Source organism: Salarias fasciatus, chromosome 23 (genome assembly GCF_902148845.1).
Source record: "Salarias fasciatus chromosome 23, fSalaFa1.1, whole genome shotgun sequence".
NCBI lineage: Eukaryota > Metazoa > Chordata > Actinopteri > Blenniiformes > Blenniidae > Salarias > Salarias fasciatus.
The window spans coordinates 20,565,411-20,591,057 of NC_043766.1; the positions used below are offsets into that span (position 1 = coordinate 20,565,411).

Genomic DNA, 25,647 nt, shown 5'->3' on the forward strand with positions numbered 1-25,647 from the left:
AGACGTGGCTCATTTCCACCAAAACCAGCATCAGGCTGTTTGGGAAAGCCCTACTAACATATCTGTGAGCTTTACACAGGCATGGTAAAGGTCTAGCATAACATTCCCAGGAACTCACACTGGACATTAGTTTTTTTTTCTCAATCCCTTCAGTTTTTGTTCTTTCATTAGGGTATATAGGTAGGCAGCATTGTTTTAGGACTTTGTTACCAACTTAAATACAGCTTCACATTGTGAAATTAAAGTGGAGCAAAGCATACTGCAACAACTGCAGTCTCAGAAAGAAAAAGGGACTGATCGTAGTTCCCAAAAGGTGCTATCAAAGGGGGATTTGCCTGTTCTGCGATTCATAAAATTAGATTCACGTGTCAAGACAAGCATAATACGACACTTAAAAAAAAAAACTGTGGCTAGTACAGTATAGAGTTTGGATACTGGCCAGCGCTTTCATTTTGAAGGCTTCTGTTATTTTTATGTTTGTGAGAATGGGTGTGCCTGTCATTGTTTGATCTCTGATTCGCCAAAACATTACAGTGGAACCAGAGAGAGGGTCTGCAGCCCATTTCTTAGATGGTATTGGAAAAATGGTTGGGATTGGGAACCAGTTGATTTAAATCAAATTCTGAAATGAATTATGACTACATTAGTAGTATTTGGCCATTTAAAAAAAAAGGAAAATAAATACATAAATAAAAATATATATGGCATTTTATGCACTCTGTTTCAATGCAAATATAATGAATGGTAATACGATAAACTGTATTTTTAAAAGCAGCTATTTACATTAGGATGACAGCCAACTGAACTCATGCCGTCTCTGTTGCAGCATCATTAGCGTCTTTGGAACAACTGACCTGTGTTGTAGTGGTTATAATGGAGTTCTTATTGTAGGTGCTATCCTTTTTTTTTTTTTGTTTTGTTTTTTGTTTTAATCTTTTTTGTGTGCTGTTATTTCATGGCATTGTGGGTGTCTTTTTTTCTTTTATTTCAGTTAAAAGTTTGTTTTGGGCAACTCTGATGTGTTTGTATGTCCTCAGCTTCATTTACTACAAGCCCTTAAATAGTCCTTGTAGCATGATAGAGTGATCATTCACGTATCAATCTTTAGCTTGATACTACAGACCTTCCAAGCCATAACTTCTTAAATTACGTACCTGAGACTAGTTGTCTTCTTATTATGCAAAAATTGTATCTCTAAGCAAATGTTAAAAAGACTAAATACATATAGTAACACAGTTGAAACAATTTCACAGGATAAGGAGCAGGTTGAGGGCAGTCTTTGTGCTGTTTCCAAATGATAAAGTAACCCCCTCCCCCCTCTTTTAAACTGTAAGACATAAATAAAACTCTTGTACATAAATTCTTACTTTGTTCAAAGAAACATGATTAATATGAGGTAAGTTCGCTCTTGAAGGAAATGCAGAATGTCATTTGTCGTGATTGCTGACAACAGGATTTACAAATAATGGCATCATATAGTTGCAATTAAATTAGGCTGTTTAAAAGTAAGAGACATCAATGAAAGCGCCATTTTTATTCAACAGGGTGCATAGAACAAAGCAAAGTATAATGTACGTCCTGGTGACTTGTTTGAGAGTAGAAGAAAGATTTAAAATATTTTAAGGCATTGAGAACTCGTCATGGTACTTGAATCTAAATACTTTCATGTCCTCGCCTCTTGTAAGTGATGCTACTTCCTGTCGTAAACAACAAAGCAGTGTGAAGTAACAAAACAATAAAAACCAGCCAACCAACAACAAAGAGCACACGTGTCCCAGATGATCCTGCTCTTATCTTGAAACCTGCAGACATTATGTAGATAAGAATTCATTAGTGTAATTAAAGGAACCACCTGTAGTTTTCAGTCTTGTGGTCACTTTGTGACACTTTGTGACACCATGATTATGAAAATAAGTCAGTGGAACTTTTCTATTTAAAAGAAATCAGATTTCTTGTCCATATTCTTCCTGAATCTTGGTCTTTGTTATGTTTAACAGTGAGTGGAAGCATGTTAGATGGACAAAGCACTCGATGACTTGTTCTGACTGATTGTGTCAGGCTGCCAGGGTGGGATCCCAACAGTAGTCTTGCTTTGCTCTCATATGTGTGACTTGTCCGGGCAGTTCAGATCCTGCTAAACAGGTTGTCTTTTACGTATTCAGTGATTCTGTTATGTTCTCTCCGTGCAACAGCTCTTTTCCCCTGTATATGTTCTTAGTGTGGCTCTGACCTAAGCCTCAGCTGAAATGCTGAAGGCCATTTAAGAACCTCCTGTATTGGTAATAATTGCATGTTTTTGCTACAGTGCTGTAGCAAGAAGTGATTTGAATGCCAATGAAGCCAGTGACAGAAATGTTTATATTAAATGTGTATATGATGTCGAGCATATTCTTTGTATATGAGGTTTGTTGTGTATATGCCTATAAACTAACAAATGTATAACAGCAACTTTCATTGCACAGCTAGTCCAGTGATCAGCAGAATGAATGCTTCCACATGTCGGGCATAGATAAGGAACCTAATGAACACGTTTACATTGTGCAGATTGAATTGTTTAAGGGGACCTCAGTTGCTCAGCATATATGAGAACTTTTCAGCCAGCCATGCGCCTTATTGAATTTTGTACACCACTCGGTAAAGATGCAGGATTTATTCTGCTGGTGAGCCAGTGTTGGAGGGGCCGGATGAGACGTGACTTTTTACTGTGGCCTCACTTCTCTCCTCACTGAGGTATTTCACAGTGTCCCTGCAGTGGCAGCCTGAGCAGATATAATTAGGGAAGGTGCAGTCGATAAAGGGGAGTGTGTTGGCTATTGACCAGTGATGTCTGTAGAGCTGTGGGGGCCCAGAGCTGTATATGAGCATGAATGCTGATACATTCATTCCTATGGTGATCATGGCTTGTTTACCTATATCTGTCTACACTACAATCAAAGCAAGCTGTGCATTAACAAAGGGGGATAAAGGCGCTTCCCTCAATTGGTAGCTGTTCGTTGGGAGCTAAACTCCACAGCTCTGGAGACATTAGCTCATCTCAGATTGCTTCAGCTACAAGGAAGAAAAACTCAGTCAATTAGGAGTGTGTGACCGAAGCAAATGGCACATTAGTGAATTAGAGCTGCGGTTTGAGCAGGAAATCGGCCCAGCAAGCCCCTGCTGTGCAGCAGCACTTTGGAGCCTCTGACTCAGTGCATCCCACTGATACTTATCTGATCCACTGGATCCTGGATCAGCAGGGCTTAGACATAATAAGGACCCCATTAATACCTTATTGAGGTCTGAAGGAGTGTAGGTCAGTCAGTTAAGTGATGTTTAAACGGGGAATACATAGAATCGTATTCACAGGTCTGCACCGGGGTCATGAAACCGGATCACATACCGCACACTTTAGCCTATTCAAATTGATGGGCTGAACATGCATCACAGTATCTTTCCAGAGAAGAACTGGATTATTTGCACGCACCTTTGTTGTTGGTCAAGATGTCACAGTCTAACAGGACCTTCTTCCTTTTCTTTGCATGTTGGCAGACAGCTAGTTTATTGCCAGCTTGTGGCCCAGCACATATAAAGATTGTAATGCTGCTCTTTCACTTCTTCATCTTTCTCAGAGTGCAGCAGCAGCTCCCAGCCCTGTGATGGGAGGGATGCCCCCCGGTGAGGGCATGCCAGGAGGACCAATGCCACCTGGCCTTTTCCAGGTCAGTCCGTGACTATAATGAAACAACCTGCTCCTGTTTAGAGCACTTCAGCTCATGTCTATGATTTCCACTTGGTAAAGCATTTCAACAGTAATTTGAGAAAATTATGTTAAATCATACCGTTAAGTCCCAGTTAATGGATAAACTGATTAATCTTCACATTTTACGACGTGCTCTGCTGCTGGCATTTGGTTTTGAAATTGGCCACTGGGGTTTTGCATGGTCCACAGCTGTAAGCCTTCACACCGGTGTCTGTATTGTCTTTGTCTGCGTTGTGCTCCACTCTGCTCAGCAAACTTGTCATAAACATCATAGACATTCTGTCTGCCCCGGCCCCTCCTGTGCTGTAAACAGGCAGGCGTGGCCTGGCCATTTTCCCTAATGGAGAAATCGAAAGGTGCAGCACCTACTGTAAATCAATACTTCATGAAAATAAACTCTTTACAGGCAACTGCGAAGAACTCCCCCGTTTTAGGTGACATAATATTAGGATTTAGGTCAGTCATCATTGAATTAAAGTGTTCTCTGATTAGCTCAGCTCTTTGTTTTGAAGCAAAAAGCACAAAGGTAGAACATGTTTCCATGTTAATTACAGAAAAGACTCATCGAGATTTTTACACTTGCATACACACTCATACTTTCCATGCAAGAAATCATTGGAGGAGGATCAATTAGACCCCTCACTCTCTGTCAGATCAGCGACATTAGCAACACTGTGTCAGTGTTTAGTGTTGTTATAAAGCTAATTGCATAGAGCTTAATTGACGCTGTTAATTCGGGGAAATTGGCACTGATAACATGCTGCATGCAGCAGGCTTCTTAATGTCTTGACTGACAGGCAAGAGTGCACACATCGTCTCCATCTCGCTGTCTCCTTTTTCCCACTAAATTTGCTTGTTGTCTGCTCAGTCTCACCTTATTCTGTTCCGCACATTCAATTGAGCATCGTGATTTTGTACATCTTGGCATTGTTTTGCACCTCTGCCCTGCAATAATCCTGCTTCTTTCTCTGTCTATTCTTTTGCCACTTTTTTCTTTTTTTTTTTGCTGCTCTTTGGGTCTCTCTTGGTCTCATCTTCCCCTCTGTTCCTTCTCTCCTCTTCATCCTCGCCTCTTCATTTTGTGTGACGCCACAGGGTCTTCCTGGTCCCCAGGGCTCTCCTCACCCTCAGCCTCCTCCTCCTAACAGTATGATGGGACCTCACAGTCAGGTAACTCTGCCTCTCTCTGTCTGTCAGGCTTTTTCTCCACTTTCCTTGTCTGTGGCCATTTTTGGAAACGCTGGTTCTCATTGCTGATGCTTCATGCTATGGCATTTGTCTTAGCTTAATTCTGCTGCTTGCAGTATTCACATAAAGTGAAACCCCAACCCCTGCCAAAAAAAAAAAGAAGTTACTGGGACAATTCAAGAGATCTGTGTTGCACATTTTCATGGAACAACTTTGTTCGTGTTGCAGTCTTTTATGTCACCTCGGTTTGCTGGAGGCCCGAGAGGTCCCCCCATCCGGATGAGCAACCAGGTAGCGCACACCCACACGCCCATTTATATCCATATCACAAACACGGAATACTCTGCACATATTTAAAAACTAGTTTCACTGACTCCAGTATCTGTTTAATTCCTTAGCCACCTGGTGGGGGCCCAGGTCCGCATCCTATGCTGCCCAATATGGATCCCACCCGACCACAAGGTATGAATTAGCACTGAGACCACTTTGGCTGTGTTATCAATCTGCAAGATTTAAATTTTCTCTCCTTTTTGAATAACCAGGCCATCCAAATTTGGGGCCAATGCAGAGAATGACTGGCCCTCGAGGCATGGGACCCATGGGGCCTGGCCCTCAGGTACAGTTCTTCACTTAAACTAGTTGTCCTCAAGGAAGTATCGGTCAGTGAATTTTTGTTGGATGGTTGTGTTGAGTAGAAGGTTTATTGGCAAAAAAAAAAAAAAAACCTGTGTAATAATAGTAATAAAACTACTGTTCATCTCTGTTGTCTTGATTGTTGTTTTAAATTGTTTTAATGTTGAATGTTTCTGGATATCTTGCCAGAACTTTGGCGGTGGGATGAGGCCTCCACACAACACTATGGGCCCCGCTATGCCAGGAGTGAACATGTGAGCCTTCACTTAATTTATAATTTATAAATACCGTCTTGGTATTTTGGTCAGAATGTCTCATTTTTAAACTAATTTTTCCTTTGGCTTCACCATCTAGGGGCCCAGGGACAGGTCGGCCATGGCCCAATCCCAACAATGCCAACTCTGTGAGTACAAACTCATTCACTGAAAACACTCCCTGTGAGATGCTGGTTTGTGTTTCAGACAAAGCCGGCAGATCTCCTCACAGCTAGGAATTCTTCTGTTTCAATGTTCTAGTCTCTGCTATAATTGTAGTATTATGCGTCATGGTTTCCATAGTCAGACAGCCATAATGATATTAGGATTATCAAATGATGAATGATGACAGTTGGAGGTATTGAAAGGGTTTTACACTCCCATTTCTAGTCTGTAATGGTTATATATTTGGTTTCAGATGCCTTACTCATCACCCTCTCCTGGCGCATACGGGGTGAGAACACATCCGACCGCAAGTCTTAAATCCTGCATGCATTTTCAGACAAGGAAAATATTACTGAGCAGTTTTGCTTGCACATCTGTAATGTCTTTTTTTTTTCTGGCTTCTTCAAAGGGGGCATCTGGAGGTGGAGGCCCTCCAGGGACTCCCATCATGCCCAGCCCTGCAGGTTAGTGCCTTTGTGACCCAAACTCTCACACATCAGCTGCTGCATGCAGAGCCCATTTCTAACTGTATTTAAAATTCCATTTTTTTCAGATTCAAACAACTCTGGAGACAATTTGTACACAATGATAAACACTGGACCTGGAAACCGAAATAACGTGAGTATTCTTTTGTTTTCCTTGCTTCTGTTCATTAGCACCCTATGATTGATCATGATTGAGTAAATTAGATCTACTGACCAGACTCTCAGCTCTGCAGAGGTCATCAGCTTTGTTGCTGTGGTGTAGTCTGCTGTGAGCTTTTATTTTGATGTCCAATTTTTGACCTCTGCAAAACGATGCAACAATAATAATAATAATAATAATAATAATAATAACATAACAGTACAGGCAGTATGGTCAGTCAGGTATGTTCAGCCTTGTAGACCCCATGACCAGACTTTCTGAACTTGTTGAAAGTACTGTCTCATGAAGTCATCTATGACTTTTTTATATTGTTGAAAATATATTCCAGAGGTAAATGTAGACTTTGGTTGCATCAGTAGAAAGGAATAAACCTGTGATGGTTCCTGGTACTTGGGGAAAGTTCCTGTGGTTGAGATGCAGCTTCTGTGTATTTCTACTCTTCTAGCATGAGCCACGCGACAAAGCTACGTACTTATCCTGGTGTGGACTGAAACAAAATTTAAGGTTGTGTACAATCAAAATGCCTGCTATTTCTCAGTTGCAGGATATTATATATGTGCACTCTGTGCCCCATCTTTGTGCATATGAGCCTCCAAGGCCCCTCAAACTGCCTCTGAGGAAAGGAAAACGTCTACAGACCAAAGTAGATGTGAAAAAGGCAATTTCATATGGGCTTGTTTCACTTTTATGGCCTGTGGGATTTTCACTTCACGGTGCAGGTTATGTTCTTTTAAACATGCGATTGGGGTGATTGATTATTGCACTGTTCTTCATGGCACTCGTCACCTGTGACTTTTACATGTTAGAGTTTTATAGAATGGGAGGTGGGGAGGCATTCATTGGGTTCACTGATGTACTTTTTGTTAATCAAAAAAATACTAGAAGTTTTTGCAATGAAAGAGGGGATGTGTTTCACTGCAGCAAAACAGACACATTCACTGTTTAGCTACTGCGCTTCAGAGAACTTGTACAGAATTCACTTACTTTTGAACTTGGTAGTATATCCGTGTGGTGGTGTAAGTTCTCATTTATGCCTTCTCACTGCTTTTTTTTTTTTTTTTTTTTTCTGTGCCCGGCAGTTCCCCATGGGTCCTGGCTCTGATGGGCCCCTGGGAGCCATGGCTGGGATGGAACCACACCACATGAATGGATCACTAGGTAACACAACCCACTACAACACATTAGACTCAATCAACAGAGAAATGTTGATGCTGCATTATCATCCATGAAGAAAGTTGCTGTTATGCAGAAGAGGCTTCTTTATAGAAATAAGTTTCTGACCTATTGAGGAGTAAAAGCATTGCTTTGATTTTCTGAATTTTCCATTTACAGGCTCTGGTGATATGGATGGAATGAACAAGGTAAATAACGCAGCAGTGCCAAATGTTGTATTCCTCTATAGCTTTATTCCATAAAGTGAAATGTTGTACTTTAGAAAAACAACTGTGCACTCTTTGTTTCTAGAATTCCCCAAACAATTTAAGTGGCATTAGCAATCCTCCTGGGACCCCGAGGGATGACGGGGAGCTAAGCGGAAACTTCCTCCACTCTTTTCAGAGCGAGAACGTAAGTCTTCGTTCTGTGATGAAGCCAGAGGCAGAGCTCTGTCGACCACACAGCAAAGCCACAGTCACAGTGTGTTAGCATCACTGAACGCAGCAGCAGCTAATAGTCATACAAAATGTGTGTGTGTGTGTGTGTGTTTTAACCATTTCTTCTCTGTGATTCCACAGTACTCTCCAACCATGACGATGAGCGTGTGACCTTCCCGCCCCTCTCTCCACTCCACATCATTTGCCATCATTCCGAGGATCTGAACTCTCTATAGGACATGGCCAAACACATCAGCACCGAATCAGGGACAGGCGCCATTTTGGTTCCACACTAATGCCAGAATGCTGATTGGAGAAAAATGTAAATGGCTGGCGACTACTGCTCCTTGCTCAAAAATGAAGGACAATTTATCCATTTATCATGACCCCCACCCCCCACCCCCAAAAGTGTGACAAAAACCAGCTACTGAAATGCATACATGACACGTTTTTATGTTCTCCGCAAAACCTCCCTATCCTCTGTTCTATCAACCTCTTTAGAGAAAAAAAAAAACATGGTTGAAGTTTACCTCTTGTACTTTTTATTGAATTGCTTTGTGGTGCAAGATGTGCAGGAAATATCCGCTTTTTGTCACTTAAAAACACTGGAGAGTGTGCATATGCATTGTGAGCTTGGAAAGTCTTTGTCTTGTCATTTTATTTATCGCCATGCATACTCTGTCTCAAACGACAGCTGACATAGGACTCAGAATTTGCCTTTTAACTTATGGCCACCTTTCTGAATAATGTACAACTCTTCTGGATGCCCGCCCTCTTATTTAAAGAGATCTGTAAGGAGAAAATATGTGAAAGGATATGGCTTATGTCGTAACGACCTTTAGCAGCATGTAAGTGCTCAGGAGGTTCTTACGTTGTCATATTGATCCAATTTGATCAGTCTCTTATTGCTGACGGCGGTGCTCCTCTGCACTCTGAGCTGTTTCGGTCAAACAGCTGGATTGCTGCTGTGCACTGTCAAGGGAATCCAGACTTCGGCATAAGAAGTGAGTGCATGAGTGCTGAGAATCTGTGTACAACATACTACCTAGTGCTGCTCTTCTCTATGTGGACACCTGCTTTAAGATGTGGTGTATATCTCTTTACCTGCCTGTGCTTAACACTCTGTGCTCTTCATTGTTGTAGCCCTCTGTGTTATTTCCAGTTTTTGTTTTTTTCCTTCAGTTTTTTTGTTTATTTTTTTGATGGAATGGCTATGGATGACTCGTCCATTTTTCCTTACATACATATTGGTTGGTCATACTTCCCTTCTGTATCGTTGATCTTCCCCCGCCCCTCCCCTAACTGCCCTTTCTTGCCCACCCACATATTTTTTTATATTTTGATACAAACTTTGACTACATATATTGCCCCAGTTACTCAGTCAAAGCTTTCTAAACTGATTCTAGTAGTCATCATTATAAACTTTAGCAGCAGTCTTGTAAATGTGATGAGAATTTTTTTTTTTTGTTTCAATTTTCCTGTGAACATTACACATTATACACACCTGTCCTATGTTGCCTTTATTTGCTATTTTTTTATTTCAAATTGAGGAAAGATTGCTTGTTAATATAATTTTACAATAACTTACCATGTTGTTTGTGGTCTTTTTTTCCCTGTAATTGAAAGTAGTTTTAAAGTGCTTCAGAACGCACTTCATGCATCTAGCACAGAGCTGGTTAACTGCCTGTTATGGCAATTACTTGTGCAAATTTGTATTTATATGCGCTGGTTTGCACAAATGAAGTGACACTGCACACTGCTACACTGTGTACAACTTTTCTCTACATTTCTATGATATCATCTGAAGGATTTAGCCTTTTTAAAATATTGTGACAATTAATGGATTAATTATTGGATTAAGAGGTATGGAGGTTCTGTAGTTTTGAAACTGCAGACTTAAAATTAAAGCAACAGCTTAAGAGCTTTGTATATTAAACTAAAATATAGACCTTTCACTGTTTGGATTCAGTTATGAGTGGATCATTTCCATTATGATGCACTTGTCATACAACTCACAGCTCCTCCATGCACATATCATTACCTGCAATGAAGCCAGGGGGCGCTATCATCAACCAGTTTGATGAGGACAAGTCCATTAGTTACGTCTGCTCCACCAACACAACCAAGTGGTGGTTTCCACCTGTAGCTTGTTTTCCCTTCGACCCGGAAGTCTGCTTCAGTATCAGTTGGGTCATCTTTCAAAACCTGAGACAAAAAGCTGAGTCTGAGCTGCTGGTACGCTGTGAGCTGTTATCAATGAAAATATGAAGTGTTCACCTTTTCTAAGCTGCAGTTTGATACCCTTGCTGTAACAACAGTCATCTTATTTATACTGTGGGACAAATGAGGGAAGAGGAGCCGCCCTGACTGCTTGAACTAAGTTTCCCAGAACAAAACACACTACACCTTTACATTCACTCGGAGGAGAATATTGTTGAATGCCTGGCTGCCAGTGTTTTTACGTGAGAAGTTATTAGTAAAGCTTTTTGGAATCCATAGGCAATAAAAGCATGACTAATGCATTTGATCTTAAACATCTAGTACAATTGAAATTGTAACTGCTACGATGTTTACAGTTTTGGAGTACAATCCATTTCATCTTTTACATTTATCTCCATTCAAACTCTTTAAATAAATTTCGAGCCAAAAAACAGTTTACCCTGCTCTTTTTTGCTTTCATCATGATTAAAATACATATTTATTTCTTTTTTTAACTGTATTATAAAAGAGTATCTCCCTGAGTCCCAGAACCTGCTTGCTCCTTCCTCCATGAAGCTCTCTGGCGCCCCCCAGGGGTCCATCCATCCATTTTCTGTACTGCTTTGTCCAATCCATGCAGTACAGGGTCTTCAACCCCAGCTAAGTATGAGTGAAGGCGGCCTTCAGTTGCTAAACACCTGTTTCATCCAGCTGATGGGTCCCCCATGTGTTAACTCCAGAAAGAGGTGCTACTCAGGATTCAGGCCTGCCCTCGTGCTGTGAGGTGTATGTGGATTGTTTTTGCACAAAACCCTTTATAATTCAAGTAGTTCATCCCATAACAGTTTATTCCCTGACAAAATGAAGTTCTCTGGCACCTCACAGCGGAGGCCCACGCGCCCCTTCATCTCAAAAGCCAAGCGCTTCAAACTTCCTTCTTGAAATTAAGCTGCTAGTTTTTCCATTTGATGAACAATATTTTGTTGTGCTTTTTAATCTATTGCCGTCTCCATTTAAGTATGTGTGGTTTTTAATCAAGCAACTCAAGTGATAGAGAACTGAATAGAAGTTCAGCATTTTTAAAATTTTCATGACTATAACATCTATTATACTAGTAAAAGCTTAAAAATTGTCAGTGTGTTATAAATCTAAACTATAGGGGAATTTCATAATGGAATAACAAACATATACAATATGTTTTAAATGCATCTGCAGATGACTGAGTTTGTCTTTTAAGAAAACTCCATTTCATCCATGAGTGCAAAGTGCAGATTTGAGTATTTTCTTTTAAAAGTTATAAACTGAACAACTGAGACAAACGGGTGTGTTTAGGTGAGTTTTTGTAGGCTTACTGGTTTCATAATAAGAAGCATTTATTTCCACCGTTCACAAAAACAAATGTGACTTCACATTGCCCCCTGCTGGGCTCCATTGGACCCTCAGGCTTTCAGGGCCTCGATGGCCTTCACAAATTTATTTTCCCTGAACGCGCTTAAACATGCACAACACCAGAGTTTTTTTCTCCATTTGAACACCCAGATGCGAATCTTCAGTAATGTGCAGAGTTGGGAAGGGCCAAACGTGTTCTGGTTCCCGTTTAACAATAGGAAACAGCTAAGCAGCTCCTGGCGGCTCTCCACGGGAAGTGGTTGGACTAGTTATAAGCCAATCCTACTCTCCAGCTACACAGCCAAACAGCTAATGTTACAAAACCTGTCGTAATACAAAAGTGCCCTGTTTGCTACTTCAACCATGCAGAGCAAATGTGAGCTTATGTGGTGTGTTACCTAAATGGCACCTTTTTTTTTTTTTCTAAGTCTGTGTCCCATGATTACTTTGTGTAGTAAAAAGATGAGTTACTTAAATTTTATATATCAGACATAAAGTTCTTTATTATTGCCAAAGGCACTTTTGCATTTCCTGCCTAATCTTTATATATTCACACTGAAAGCATCTAAATGTGTGGAAATTTTTGGTGAAAAATGAGTTGCTGCAAAAACAGGAGGAGAATCAGCTCAATGCAAACTTTTGAACAACTGACATTCTCATTACTTGTGCCTGGAGGGAAACTAAAACCTCTTACTGCAGCTTTTTTTCCTATTTCCCTGATACTCCAAGCCATCAAGTGTTGATTCACCACTTTCACTTCCAGTAAATAACACAACCCCGATAAGCTGAAAAAAGTCACATTTGATTAAATTGTTACGCAACATTACGGATGCATCTAATGCCAAAAATCGGTTGATATGTGGTGATAAGACAGTTAGGCATTAACTCACATCGAGGCACAACTCACGTGTTTATATATGTGTTGGCAGACGATTTGCTGGCGTTATGTAATCGCACAGCTTACAGCACATTTATCAATTCCAGACAAGACAGCAAACAACAGCCCGAGTCTCATGTGGTGGAAGACCGCGGCGTACGTCAGCATCGACGCCCCGAAACTCTATTTTATTAAGAATCACCAAGCAATAATGACAGCCTTCGTGAATTTGCAACAGTCTTCTGTTTTAATTGCTATGAGAAGTGACAGTTTAACAACAAAATTATGTACAGCAGTTGTTTATGTGCAGTTCTGCTTAATCTCATTTGAATGGTTTACACTTTTTCAGCTCTTGAGTTTTCCCAAATTATTGCCCGAAAGGTAAGTTAACAGCTGACCTCATTCCCAACATGGAAAATACCGATCAATTGTTAAAACAAATGGAATAACAAATCTTTAAGTCATGTATAAACTCTGAATGTGATACTAGTCTCTATCCAGATCGATGATAATTCTGTCTGATACATTACTTCATAAATTGTAATGCATCAGGTTTGTCAAATACTCCAATATAAATCAGAAGCAGTCTACTTTTAAGTCATCAAACCACAGCGACGAGAGGTTTGCACTGTGGTCGTCATGTAAAAAGTTGTCTTGTTTAGATGTACTTTGGAGTATTTATCAACAAACTCATCTCTATGGTTTAAGGCAGTACACAATAGTTCACTTATGGCACGCTCAGTAACGGCTCCTGCCAGGAGATTCTCGATGACTTCAGTCTTATATAAATTTAAAGTTCTGAATTAAGGCAGCTCAGGAAGTAAAAAAAAAATACCATGGACACATAAACAACATATTCCAAACACTCTGTCCCTACAACATAAACCCTGAGTGAACTGTCTCTCTCTCTCTCTATGTTTAACTCCATCTGGCTGCAGAGGCCAACGGTTTGATCTGCAGCCATCACTAAGAAACAGTGAGAGGAGAGTTCACACTCAGCGGCCAATGTTGACAGGCTGGCCTGAAGGCAGCATTAGTGCAAGCTTGAAAGAGTTATGATTTTTTGTTTTTTTACTTATCTTGTGTTATATATCCAGGTAGTTGGTTTATAACTACAAGCAGATGAAGCAGGTTTTTGATCTGAGTTTCACAAAAAGAGATAACATAGTATTATGTCAAACAAAGTTAGGTGTTATTCTGGGGACTTCTGTCACTCAATAAAAATCGAGCCTTAATTTCATATAAAACCATTAGATGACAAGTTCATGGTTTTACTTAATTTAGCCACCTTATTTCATCTTCTGCAGAAATGAATGCACCTCTTGTGGTTTGTATCCCCAGGGGCCCTTTTCTCCCTGCAGGAAAGAGGGAAAAAGTATTAATGAATGACAATACAACGCAAACATTATTGTCAAAATACCACTTAAATTTGAATCAGTTGGGGGACTACCACGGCATTTCATGCACATGCTGTAGTCACGTAATCTACATTTCTGGCATGGCTATCATGGGTCTGGCGGCATGCCAGGAATTCCTCTGATGTGTTTGTTTTTTTCCACTCTCACGCAATAGCGTGAGCTGACATAGTGCAGGAAGCTCACAACCATATCACTTGTGTTGCTTCAAATCACGCAACTGCATGAGAAAAGGCAATAACCATAAAACAAACATTTCCCCTTTTAATGACCTATAAACTAGATGAGCAATAAGTGAGCCCTTCAAGGTTTTGTGCTGGCTTCAGTGTTGCACGGGTCTTACCTTATAGATGATCTTTCCTGCCTGCAGTATGTAAAGTCTCTCTGGCATAGCACCATATTTAACACAGGTCGTGTCACTCATTGAATCCACGACCACGGGGCAGAGGGTCTCCTCCTGGACCAGAATCCGGGCTGCAGACAGTCTTTCCTCCAGGTTCCTGTGGCGCTTGATGGCAATGTTATTGGCGAAAGCCCAACCATCTGAGACAAAACAACAGAGTTAAATAGGGTTAGGGTGAGGGTGCAGAATAGATTGTTGTGGCTTTAAGTGCCTCGTCTGCAGGATCTTCACAGCATTCTATCAGGTCAAAGTGCAGTATTGGTGGAAGGGGAGGAGAGGAATGCTCTCTGCTGGTTTCACACACCTGTTGAATGAGCCTCTGCGATGTAGACCACAAGAAAGTCAGCCACGTCGCTGAAGTCCCTGACGAGCTGCTTGAACTCACCAAGTTTGTACATGAACGGGGGTCAGGTGCAACTCCCAAAACTCAGCACCAGAGGTCTGTTATCTGCAGATAAGGCACAACACGAAACTCAGCGCGCGCGCACACGCACGCGCACGCGCACGCGCGCGCACACACACACACACACACACACACACACACACACACACACACACACACACACACACACACACACACACACACACACACACACACACACACACACACACAGCAAAGGAAAACAGCCTCACCTTTCAGGTACTTCCAGACGCTTGTTTTTTCCCCCTCCATGGTGAACACAGGTGTGTCTGGAGCCTGTTCTCCCAGAAAAGCCTCATCTCCGAGAGTCATCCACAACTGCTTTAACGCAGTTGTGACGAAAGTATAAGACAGGAAGGTGAGACCCCAGTCCTCATACTTAAATCGGGGATTCTGGGTCATGGTGATCGATTCACCCATTTTCAGGATCTGTTTCTTGGCGAGGCTTGGAGAGAAAAAATGCAAAATCCTGAGGCTGATGTTGGTTGCAAACAAAAACAGAAGCATGTACGCAGTCGATGCAAAGAGCATCAGCTTTTTGAGGAGCATGTTTGCTTCCTGCTGTGGGGAAACTGCCTGTCGTCCCGGAGCGTCTCCGTGTTTTAAACTCGCCCCTTCCCACCCACTGATAGCTGAGGCCTTCACGGACGCTCCGGTGGCTCGGAATTTCCATACTCCTTCATGCTTCTTTCCCGCGGCTTGAAATTCAGTGATGTCCATATGCTTCAGATCCAACGATAAGTTTTCCGGTGAAACATACATTTAGGGGAACATTAAGATTCACCAAAGGACCAATTTCCCTAAATTATACATAATTTTTTGGGGAGGATTTTATTCGTTGTTGTGCCATTGAACAGATGCTTAATGTGTAAAGAGGTCATTGGATAATTGCTCAGAGAAAAAAAAGCCCTATCAAACAGTATCTCTACAGACTTTGCCCCCTAATATAAAGCAATAACTTGAAACAATGTGTGATCTTCCACCTACTGGGCACAGATAATTGACAAAGTTGAACTTATGAACTTATCACACACACTTTGAAATGGGTTGGTTTATTATTATTTTTGCCATTGTATATATATATATATATATATATATATATATATATATATATATATATATATATATATATATATATATATATATATATATATATATATATATATACGTGTGTGTGGGTGGGTGTGTGTGTACACATACACTTATAGTGCATGTAAAAACTATTCATTTTGCTTCACACTTCCATATTTTAGTTTATTCTATCGATCGATCGATCAACACTCCGTCAGAGCTCCAGGATTCCTCTGTGAAGCAAGAAGGATCTTCTTCGGGGACAAACCATTTCTGAGGGAATCCACCCAGCAGTCTTGTATGATCGATTGGTCAGAATAAAGCCACTCCTCTGTGAAAGTTGACAAGTTTTGGGATGTTTTTCAGTGGCAGGAACTGGGAGACTAGTCAGGAGAGAGAGAGAGAGAAAGATTAATGCAATAGTTTTAAAATGTGTGACAGTTTTAAAATGTGTGAGTTTCACAATGTTTGATGGTTTTAGAATATTTTGTACAGACATATCCTGGATGCTGCAGAGGGTTGTTGACCTCAGATTAGGGTGACGAGTTATCTACTGGAAAGACAACGACCCGAGGAACGCAGTCAAGATATAAAAGGTGTCTTCAGGACAACCATGTAAATGTACTTGAGTGGCCCAGCCAGAGCCCACATTTGAATCAGATTGAACATCTGTGCACATCTGGAAGTTTCTGGGCACCAACCTGAACCTGATGGAGTTTGATGGAGCCTGAAAGGTGCTGCAGAGAGGAACTGCCCAAACTGCCCAACCATTCGTAGCTGTGCCAAGTTTGTGGCATTGTATTCAAAAAGACTTGATGAAAGACTTGAGGAAAGCTCAATAAGTTGCTGTTAAAGGTAAGCCAACAAAGTATTTCTTTTTCATTTTTGCTAAATTTTGAAATGTTTGAAAAACTCTTTCCATATTGTCATTATGGGATAAATACTGTGAGTAGAATTTTGAGGAAAAAGATGTGTGATTGTCTTCACTTGGTGACTACATATTAGCCTTATGTTGTGTTTCTTGCTGCCAGTTGGTCTGAGTTCTTATCACAGGTTTCATATTTAGATTGTGGATGTTAGCGTCTGATCCTCACCTGCACCACCGCACATCAGCATGATCTTTGACAACTTTACTGCTGGTTCTGATCTTTGTATGAACAGCTATGTCTCTGCTGGTTACTTACTCCACCTCTCCTCTTCCTCAGTGCCTCGTCCCACCAGTGGCGGTCTGGATTATCATGTCTTCCCACTCCAGTTTGTAGGAGTAACTCAAATTATGGCATTTTCTTCATTGTTGTCAAACATGCCTTCACCTCATTTGTGATGGTAAATTTACATTTGTTAATCTCACAGAAAGTGGCGTGCACAGACGGTCATTACCGGAAATGTTCCTGAATCCCGATACAGAATCCTATTTGTTTGTAATACTGTGATGCTTGAGGTCCTGAACATCACAAGCTTGTTGACCTTCTTTGTCTTTTGCATGAACAGATTTCTCAAATTTCTCAGAATCCTTTGCTGATAAGATGTACTATAGCTCGGATCTTTAACAGAAATTTTTACACAATGTTACTTTGAAGAACGTATAATGGAAATCGATCCATAATTTTAGGTTCTTCAGTTTAGTGAAATTTTAAGATTTGGAAAGTTAAAAGAAAAACTGTTTCAAAAGTGAAGCACCTGTTTACCTGTTTCATGTACTGTAAAAACACGTTAGACATTTTAGGTGAGACATCAACTTTGTCCATCAACCAAAATTTAATTTGTGTAACATTTATTCTATTTAAAAAATGTGGAGAGAGCAAAAGAGTATATTTCACCATTTTTTTCATAGAGCACTTTGGACCGTTCAAAGATCTAAAACCACAGAGAGAGACTTCTCAAATCTGCACTAGATTACCCTGTTGGGTCTAAACATTCATAAAAACGCTGTTTCAGATTTCTCAAACCTTTGCTAGATTTGTATAATGAAGAAGAAAAGTGCATATTTGTCTGTATTTTTCATATCTTCAGTGTAAAAAAGTGGTATGGTGTATAAAATGTATATTAGTGTGCCTTGTGTTAAATTTACAACTGATGCTAAAGGAACAATTTTGGGGTACATATCTTGTGTGTGTGTGTGTGTGTGTGTGTGTGTGTGTGTGTGTGTGTGTGTGTGTGTGTGTGTGTGTGTGTGTGTGTGTGTGTGTGTTATTTCAATTAAATTTTCCTACACCACATGAAGGCAGCGCGGGATCCAGTTTTTCCTGTCGCTTATTTTCCTCCATTGTAAAAGTAGTTTTTACTTTAATCGTGCAGCATCACCACCTGCCTTTACCTGCCCTCTTCTGTGGCGTTTACCATATTTCTATCATTGCCCCACTTATTTGCTCTGAAGATGTTTCTCCATAAACAGAGCAACGTGTGTTCTCATGGTTTTCCCTTCATGGAACACCCACCAGATGGTGCTGCAGAATAGCATTTCAGGATTTATATTAGCTTGACGTTATAATATGAGTAAGTATAAAAAAATATGACTTATCAAATGCTGAATTCAAACGGTTCTTTTTACGTTGAGATGTTTAACATAGATGGGGACTAGTGTCTCAATTTAACCCTTTCACAAACCTAACCCTGAACCTAAGCAACAGGTTTCATACATGAGACAAGTTTCATATGGAAAAAAAATCTACAAAATTGTGTGAAACTGTCATGGGGAGTTTTGTGCTCACCTTCATCTTAAAACACAAATTTTTTACTTTTCCACCAAAGAACGGAAGTCTACAACACTGCTTTTAAAGTAAAGGAAAGGTGTGTGTTTGGTTATGCGCTGCAGGGATTCTCATCATGGACAAAGTGGCCACTGGATCCGTCCTGTGTGCAGTCCTGCGTACAGTGGGATTTGGTGATCAGTGTCGTATTACACGGTGCGTGACACCGGATGCGTGATTACTGATAGCGCAGTTGACTATTTAAGCGCACAGTGCGTCTGGATCCAGATGTTATCCTCCCACAGAAACACGGACGCGGTCTTTATTGGTGCTCCTGCACCCTGGAGCCCAGTGGAGCTGCTGGGTGTCAATCTGTGGAGAGAGAGAGAGAGAGAGAGAGAGAGAGAGAGAGAGAGAGAGAGAGAGAGAGAGAGAGAGAGAGAGAGAGAGAGAGAGAGAGAGAGAGAGAGAGAGAGAGAGAGAGAGAGAGAGAGAGAGAGAGAGAGAGAGAGAGGAGCGTGTGATGCTGGACAGTGATCCTCACTGAGAGGATGCTGTCGATCAGGCTTGCAAATGTTTTCTTCTCCGGTTTGGCAAACATGCCGATGTGCACAGTTGAACTGCCTCTGTTTCCCGAGAGCCAGATGGACATGGTACGTTTCATCATCCAAGTTCCTTTGAATGCATATTTGCACACCAGCTGTCTCCTAAACCACGTGTGGGACAGAAAGGACCACACGTCCCTCTTTGCTGTGTTTACAGTGTTTTTTTGTTTTTGTTTTTTCATTTCCCTGTGCGCGCAGGTAATGTGAGCAGCGGCTGCAAACGTGCATGGGAAAGCAGTCATCAATGCAGAACTCCTCGGCGTTATTCGGGATGGTGAGCCACTGTCAGAGCCCAGCTTTCGCTGACTTCCCCAGCTTGACACTGTCCGTGTACGGCGGAAAGGCGGACATCTGTGCGCGCCGCCCCGGGAGCGCAGGATTCGGATCTCAGACATGCCGCGGCTCCCACGACACCCTCACGCACATGAACTGCGCGAGCCCCAAGCGACTGTCCGAGGAGAAGGCGCATCTGTCAGGCAAAAATCCGCGGCTGTGCTTCTCTGTTCCTCTGGTTCAAGGTAGGCTCCCACTGTCTTTTAGCAGATGCTGGAGAGGTGAATGCATGTTTCATTATTACTGGAAAATTGGAGATTTCTTGACGTGCACGATCAAAGTAAATGTTGCCATGCGTTCTTTAAAACTAATTCAGTTAATTGGCAGCGGTGTCTTAATTGGCCATTCTGCCAATCAGCAGTTTCTGGATACTTTGGCTTGATAAAAACAAGTTAAAATAAAGGGCCACACGTCTCTTTACAGCTTCAGTAACCTTTTTAAGGCAGCTGTTATGTGTTAAAATCCCAGTTTGCAGTTATGGATAACACTTGTTAGTGAAAATAAGAGCTCACTTGGATCATTGGTTATTTCATAAATAACCCCAGAGTCTGAGTGTTGTCTCTTTTGCACACTGAAGGCATTTGAAGTAATGTACAGTCTGTGAAGTAGCTGCCAAGTAAATGTACATTTCCTCGGTGTCATATTAATTCATAGCAGTGACTATTTTAGCGATGGCAGTGGGAAGATTGAAGAGTTCAACAGTATTCAGAGAATAAAAAATTCAAGCGTTTTTTTGAGGATAGTTGCTAGTTTAGAGAGTTTAGAAGTAATTTTGTACATATTTAATCTGTTCAGAATAGATAATTACAGTTTTTCTTTCATGTCTCTGAAAGTGAACTGCATGGAACCATGAGGTAAAGTGAAATTATTAAAACAATTACATAGATGAAATAAGCCATGTCACACAGATAGTGGAAACTAGGCTTTGCATCTCTGTGGTAGCCTGCCCCATCCTGTTTAGACAGTGTGTTGTTGTGAGAGGGTCGAGGTAATTACAGCCCCATCCTAAATTATGATTAGACTGAACAGACTTTTATATTAGCAATCATCCTTGCAGCAAGAAGAGGATCAACGGATTTGATTACTGTTTCTTCTTTCTAAACACAAACCATATGTCTGCTGAATGTGTCTCAGCATTTATGAGTTCTCTTGGAGCACAGTTGTGCCCTCAACCCTCCATCCCCAGCATCCCCGACCAGAATGAATCGACTCATTGTCTCTGCAACGCTTTTGAACTTACTTCCCGTAAATTGTGGGAATACAAGATGTGTTATGTGTTTGTGGAGTATAGATTAATATTGGAGGGAGAAAATGCACACACACCCCAGTCGGTCTGGACCCGTAAAGCAATCAAATTGTGATTTATTAATTTATTCATAGGTTTATGAATTAAAATACTTTAAAACTTTTCTGAAACTTACTTTCTTCAGCACATGTTTCAGACTACAGAGGAAATGTGTTTGCATATTATATGTCAAAGTTCCTCCCAGTAATTCAAAGTTGTGTTCGTCCGCATTTTTATTCTGCAGCACTTCATGAATGCATTCTGTATTCTCGTTATTTCCATGTTGTTTTATAGTCCCCTTTGGTGAGAATGGAGTATGAAAGTGATCTCAGTACTCATCAGTCTTTTGTATCATGGCTCATTTCAGGCTGATCGTGTTACATGGTCCCATTTGGGGACAGAGCTGGAGTTTAAGCCACAGTCTCAACCATTACTTTAGATTTATACTGAGAGGAATCTCTGCACAAACACAGACTGTAATATCTATCCTGATGGAAGTGAGAAGATATAGAAGGAAGAAAGTGCCTCATTCGGGGACTTTCTGATGTTTTTAACACGCAGTTGCAAAAACGAGTTCAGTGATAAAAGTGATTCAAAGGTGGGAGGTGATGTTTCATCCGAGACTCAGAGAAAAGATGTGCGAAGAAGCTCTCAGAGACATGTGCTTCCAGCACCGCTTCGCTGGTTTTCTAAGTCACCAACTGCAAAGCCATAATGAAAATGGGTTTTGGAATATTTGAGCAACATATAATATATTAAAATGAAGTTTTAATCACATGATGTATTTAACTTATTTTAAAATTGTTTCAGTTTTTTGTGTCATTGCTCTTGATATTTGTTAACATTGTAAAGGCTGCTTTTTGCAAGAATTCATGGGGGAAAAAAGATTTCCTCTGCGTCAAATCCATTCATCCTCAAATCACAGCGACTTGCGTCACACCTGGTGTGTTAGCCTTGAAACATGCACGGTGCTCTCTGATCATCCAAACACTGTGAGTCTACTGTGCTAAAAATACCTGTGTCCACCTGAAATTAAAATATTTAGCTTGCAAAGAAAAACACTTGACCTCTCGTCGCTATATCAACTTTGAATGAAGTATATACTCGAGTATCATCTGATACCTTACTAAAGTTTCCCCTGGCCCGAGCGATGGTGCTGAGCCTGTAGGATTATTAGAGGGGAAAAATGTTTGACTCAGAGGACTAAGTGTACTCAAGTGACTCTCAGATAAACTGCAGAGGTTTGTGTGTTGATTCAGCATGTTGAAATATGAGTAATAAACAGTGATTACAATACATGATGTCTATATACATGCACTCCGTACACCTTAACACACCGGCATCATTTTGTCATATCCTGCACACATATTCGCCACACACTGACAGACTCACACTTCCCCCTTTTTTCTAAAGTGGCATTGGAACCAAAGTTGAATTCCCTGATTGTGACTTCATTTCCTGTATTTACCCCGGCATGATTGGTAGACATAAGACCGCAGGGCGATAATCTGACTGTTATGAGAAACAACCAGCCGTTACAGCAGCGCTCTGAGCCTCCGCAGTGTCAGAGGATTAATGACAGCTTCCCAGTAGCTTGTGAACAGTTTTAGTAGTGTGTGCTGGTGTCGGGTTTTAAGAAAAGTGGTGGTAAAATCCACTTTTGAAATCAATTGTTGCAGCTTATTTATTGTTGTTGTTGTTTTTAAAGACATAAAATAAAATAGGGAGTTGGCATTTGCCTGAACAACTAGAAAAACTAAATGTGGTGAAAGTTTGTCCTTTTAAAAGTAAAACAATAATTATAATAACAAATATTCTGACAAAATAATTGCTCTCTCGACCATTTATGTTGTGTTTTTTTTTTTTTTTTTTTTTTTTTTTTTAGCTGTGTGGACACTTTTCAATGACAAAAGGCATGGAATGTTTATTAAACTGTACATGTTCTTCAGTTTTCAAATGAGGTTATAGTTCCTAAATTGCTGGAGGATTGACACGTTTGACTTTAAATCTGATGTTGATGTGTATGCAGAAGAGTTTATTTATATATCTTTGTGTCATTCATGACACTGATACCTTATTTTGCTCAGTGTTGCATAATGAGAAAATAGCCTTTGAAATTCAGTGACTTGTGATCTTCAGTGCTGCTTAAATGATTAAATGATTATATTAATTAAACTTGTTGTTTGCTAATCACCACAGAGATGTTACTCCATCATAGATCACAAGAAAGGCATTTTTTAACGTCTCTTAACGTTATTAATATGTTTATTTTATTTTGAGTCGCAGAGGGCTGAAGCCAGATTCAGGTGACTGTGGACGAAGACAGAGTACAAATGAACAGACGACCTGTCCATCACAGTTCAAACAGACAGACTGACAGTTAAACTCACAATTACGAGAAATGTGGTGTCAGCAATTAACCTTACATACAAGTTTTTGGACGATGGGAAAGAAAATCCATGCCCAGAGAGAACATGCAAACCACCCAACCCCATGTTCGAACTCACAACGTTCTTGCTACGAGGTAGAACGCGAACTACTACTAATATGTTAGCTGAGTTGAGTTGATTACTGTTGTTAAATCAGCTCATTATCTGTACTTTAGAAAAAAGGCATTGGGGATAGAAAATAAGAACAACTCTGGATACAGCTTTAAGTCAAAGCTGTATCCAGCTTGAGAATGCAGCCAGAGGGTTGAGCTATACTGAGAATTGAGCTATTGTCTTTTGTCTTTTGCCCCCCGCCCCTTTCTGAAGAAAATAACTGTTGGCTGAAGCTTACTTTGCTATAATCAGAATGTTTTTAATCCCAAACAAATATTATTCTGTTCTGGTTCAATTTCTCTCACTTCTGAGAAGCAGATCACTTCTCTTTTAACAAAAAAAAAAAAAAAAAAAAAGCCTATCAACTTGAACTGTAAAATACCACTTTATGAAGCTTTACTCATCACTTATGGTCTCACCATGGTTGTCGGATATGATGCCAGAAGGCAGTGGTGATGATGATGATGGTGTGCAGCTTCCTCTCCCAGATGTTGGGGAGTCTAATCAGCTGTCAGAAGCATTTGCTGCTCGAATACATTTAACCTGTTGTTGAACTTCTCCCTCTATTTGTTTCATTGCTGAGGTTGACCAAGATTTTTTATTTCATTTTTTTTTTAACTCGCCAGTGAAAAGATTACACAGAACATATTTTGGTTCAGCTCTTTCAGTCCAGCTGCGCTTTACACGAGATGTGTCACCAACGCAGCCAGACATCCTCTTGTCTGCATTTGTGCTCCTAAATCAGTGGAAGTAAGTACACATGCAGACCTGTTTATGTGTATCTAAGTAGTACAGTGATAGTAGCATTCTTTTTATGAGTTTTCTCACCAGCCAGCACATTCCCATGAGCTCAAGAGCCTCAGCCCACATCTTTGCATGTTGCATGAGCTCAGCAGTGAGCTATGGACAAATGTGAGTGTGCTGCCCGGGAAGGGTGTTGTACGGTCTAATGTTTGCAGCATGTTCCATTGATTCATAAAGCCAGGGACTGGTGATGATTCGTCGCCGGCATTCCCGTAAACGTCTGCCTGAAAAGCTGAGGAGGGAATGCTGGGTAATGGAAGGATATCTCTTCCTGAGTCACAGTCGCTTGAGAGGCAGAGTGGGAGAACACCACTGGTCTGGCATCTGCTCCACTGAATCATCTCAATCAAAGTTGGCCGGTGAAGCGGCGTGACGTGTGTGGAAACTGGAGAAATGTGGCACAGGAAGAGCCGTTGCATGAGCTTCAGCAAGGTTGGATTCACACACAGACATGAGAAATATCCATTGCTACAGCATCACCTGAGGTCGTCTCCTGAACATCTGCACAAACCTGCACACACGAAATCTTTTCCATTTCCATGAGGTCAAATGTTTTTCATTGTTATCTGACCAGTGTGGCATGCCTCTGGTTTCTCATGCTGGCCAAAGGCATCATGGTTCTAATTCTTCCAGTGAATCCAAACAGTCATGCAGCAAAAATATTATCTGGTGTGAGTATGTGTCGAAATATCTCTGGAATACGAAGAAGAAATGCATTCTGGGCCTCAGCTCAATCAAGAAAAAGCTGCAGAGTTGGCTTAGGTAGATCATAATAAAATGTATTTTTAGCCCAAAGCTTGCCTTCAGAAGAACTCCCAAAAGTTTCACTCACTTTTGCTGATGAGAGGAAAAAACCTGCCAGGACTTGTGAATCACAGCAGATTGGTTGTGGAGTCTTTCGCTCTGTGGAAAAGATAAAGAGACTCCCCAGCTCCTCTCTGGTTCTGTTTGCCTGGACAGACATGCCACAGCTGACCACACGTCTATAGAGTCTCTATTACTCATGCATTTTCAGACAGCAGTCACTCCGCTTGCATACTTTTCTTATGTATGACTTAGCTCATGGGTGGGTTTTAGATTTACATCTCGGCTGTGCCACTTGCTGTTCTTGGCTCGACGCTGCTGTGTTTCATCAAAGAAAAATCTGCTCCGCTCTGACGGTGGCGGCAAAGACGGCCGTCTACCACCGTGCTACTTCTGTCATGGGAGAGCAGAGGACTTACTGAGGCTGCACAACTGTCAGCTGGGAGAGAGAGAGAGAGAGAGAGAGAGAGAGAGAGAGAGAGAGAGAGAGAGAGAGAGAGAGAGAGAGAGAGAGAGAGAGAGAGAGAGAGAGAGAGAGAGAGAGAGAGAGAGAGAGAGAGAGTGAGAAAGAGATGTGGCTAAAAGGGTCGGG

General features: G+C 41.0%; 3 protein-coding genes across 4 annotated transcripts in view; 2 read left to right on the forward strand and 1 right to left on the reverse strand.

Moving 5' to 3' along the window:
* The window catches only part of LOC115381432 (single-stranded DNA-binding protein 3-like), a 13,136-nt gene extending 4,340 nt beyond the window's left edge, over nucleotides 1-8,796 (forward strand). The window contains exons 5-18 of one of the 2 annotated variants that reach the window (XM_030082798.1): nucleotides 3,609-3,698; nucleotides 4,835-4,909; nucleotides 5,156-5,218; nucleotides 5,326-5,389; nucleotides 5,470-5,543; nucleotides 5,750-5,814; nucleotides 5,915-5,963; nucleotides 6,233-6,268; nucleotides 6,389-6,443; nucleotides 6,533-6,597; nucleotides 7,704-7,782; nucleotides 7,957-7,985; nucleotides 8,089-8,190; nucleotides 8,358-8,796. In XM_030082798.1, coding sequence (XP_029938658.1) covers nucleotides 3,609-3,698; nucleotides 4,835-4,909; nucleotides 5,156-5,218; nucleotides 5,326-5,389; nucleotides 5,470-5,543; nucleotides 5,750-5,814; nucleotides 5,915-5,963; nucleotides 6,233-6,268; nucleotides 6,389-6,443; nucleotides 6,533-6,597; nucleotides 7,704-7,782; nucleotides 7,957-7,985; nucleotides 8,089-8,190; nucleotides 8,358-8,387 — 876 coding nt within the window. In that variant the 3' untranslated portion in view covers nucleotides 8,388-8,796. The remainder of the gene's footprint in view (nucleotides 1-3,608; nucleotides 3,699-4,834; nucleotides 4,910-5,155; nucleotides 5,219-5,325; nucleotides 5,390-5,469; nucleotides 5,544-5,749; nucleotides 5,815-5,914; nucleotides 5,964-6,232; nucleotides 6,269-6,388; nucleotides 6,444-6,532; nucleotides 6,598-7,703; nucleotides 7,783-7,956; nucleotides 7,986-8,088; nucleotides 8,191-8,357) is intronic. The other variant, XM_030082799.1, reaches the window with a different exon arrangement.
* A 4,109-nt stretch (nucleotides 8,797-12,905) lies between these two features.
* Nucleotides 12,906-15,508, reverse strand: dio1 (iodothyronine deiodinase 1). Its single transcript, XM_030082800.1, has 4 exons — nucleotides 15,133-15,508; nucleotides 14,804-14,947; nucleotides 14,440-14,639; nucleotides 12,906-14,036 (listed from the first exon to the last, which is right to left on the reverse strand). The coding sequence occupies exons 1-4, from the start codon at nucleotides 15,467-15,469 to the stop codon at nucleotides 13,971-13,973; spliced, it is 747 nt and encodes a 248-aa protein (XP_029938660.1). The 5' UTR covers nucleotides 15,470-15,508; the 3' UTR covers nucleotides 12,906-13,970.
* A 3,698-nt stretch (nucleotides 15,509-19,206) lies between these two features.
* LOC115381431 (zinc finger protein GLIS1-like) overlaps nucleotides 19,207-25,647 on the forward strand; it is an 85,202-nt gene continuing 78,761 nt past the window's right edge. The window contains exons 1-2 of the mRNA XM_030082797.1: nucleotides 19,207-19,334; nucleotides 19,485-19,804. Coding sequence (XP_029938657.1) covers nucleotides 19,513-19,804 — 292 coding nt within the window. The 5' untranslated portion in view covers nucleotides 19,207-19,334; nucleotides 19,485-19,512. The remainder of the gene's footprint in view (nucleotides 19,335-19,484; nucleotides 19,805-25,647) is intronic.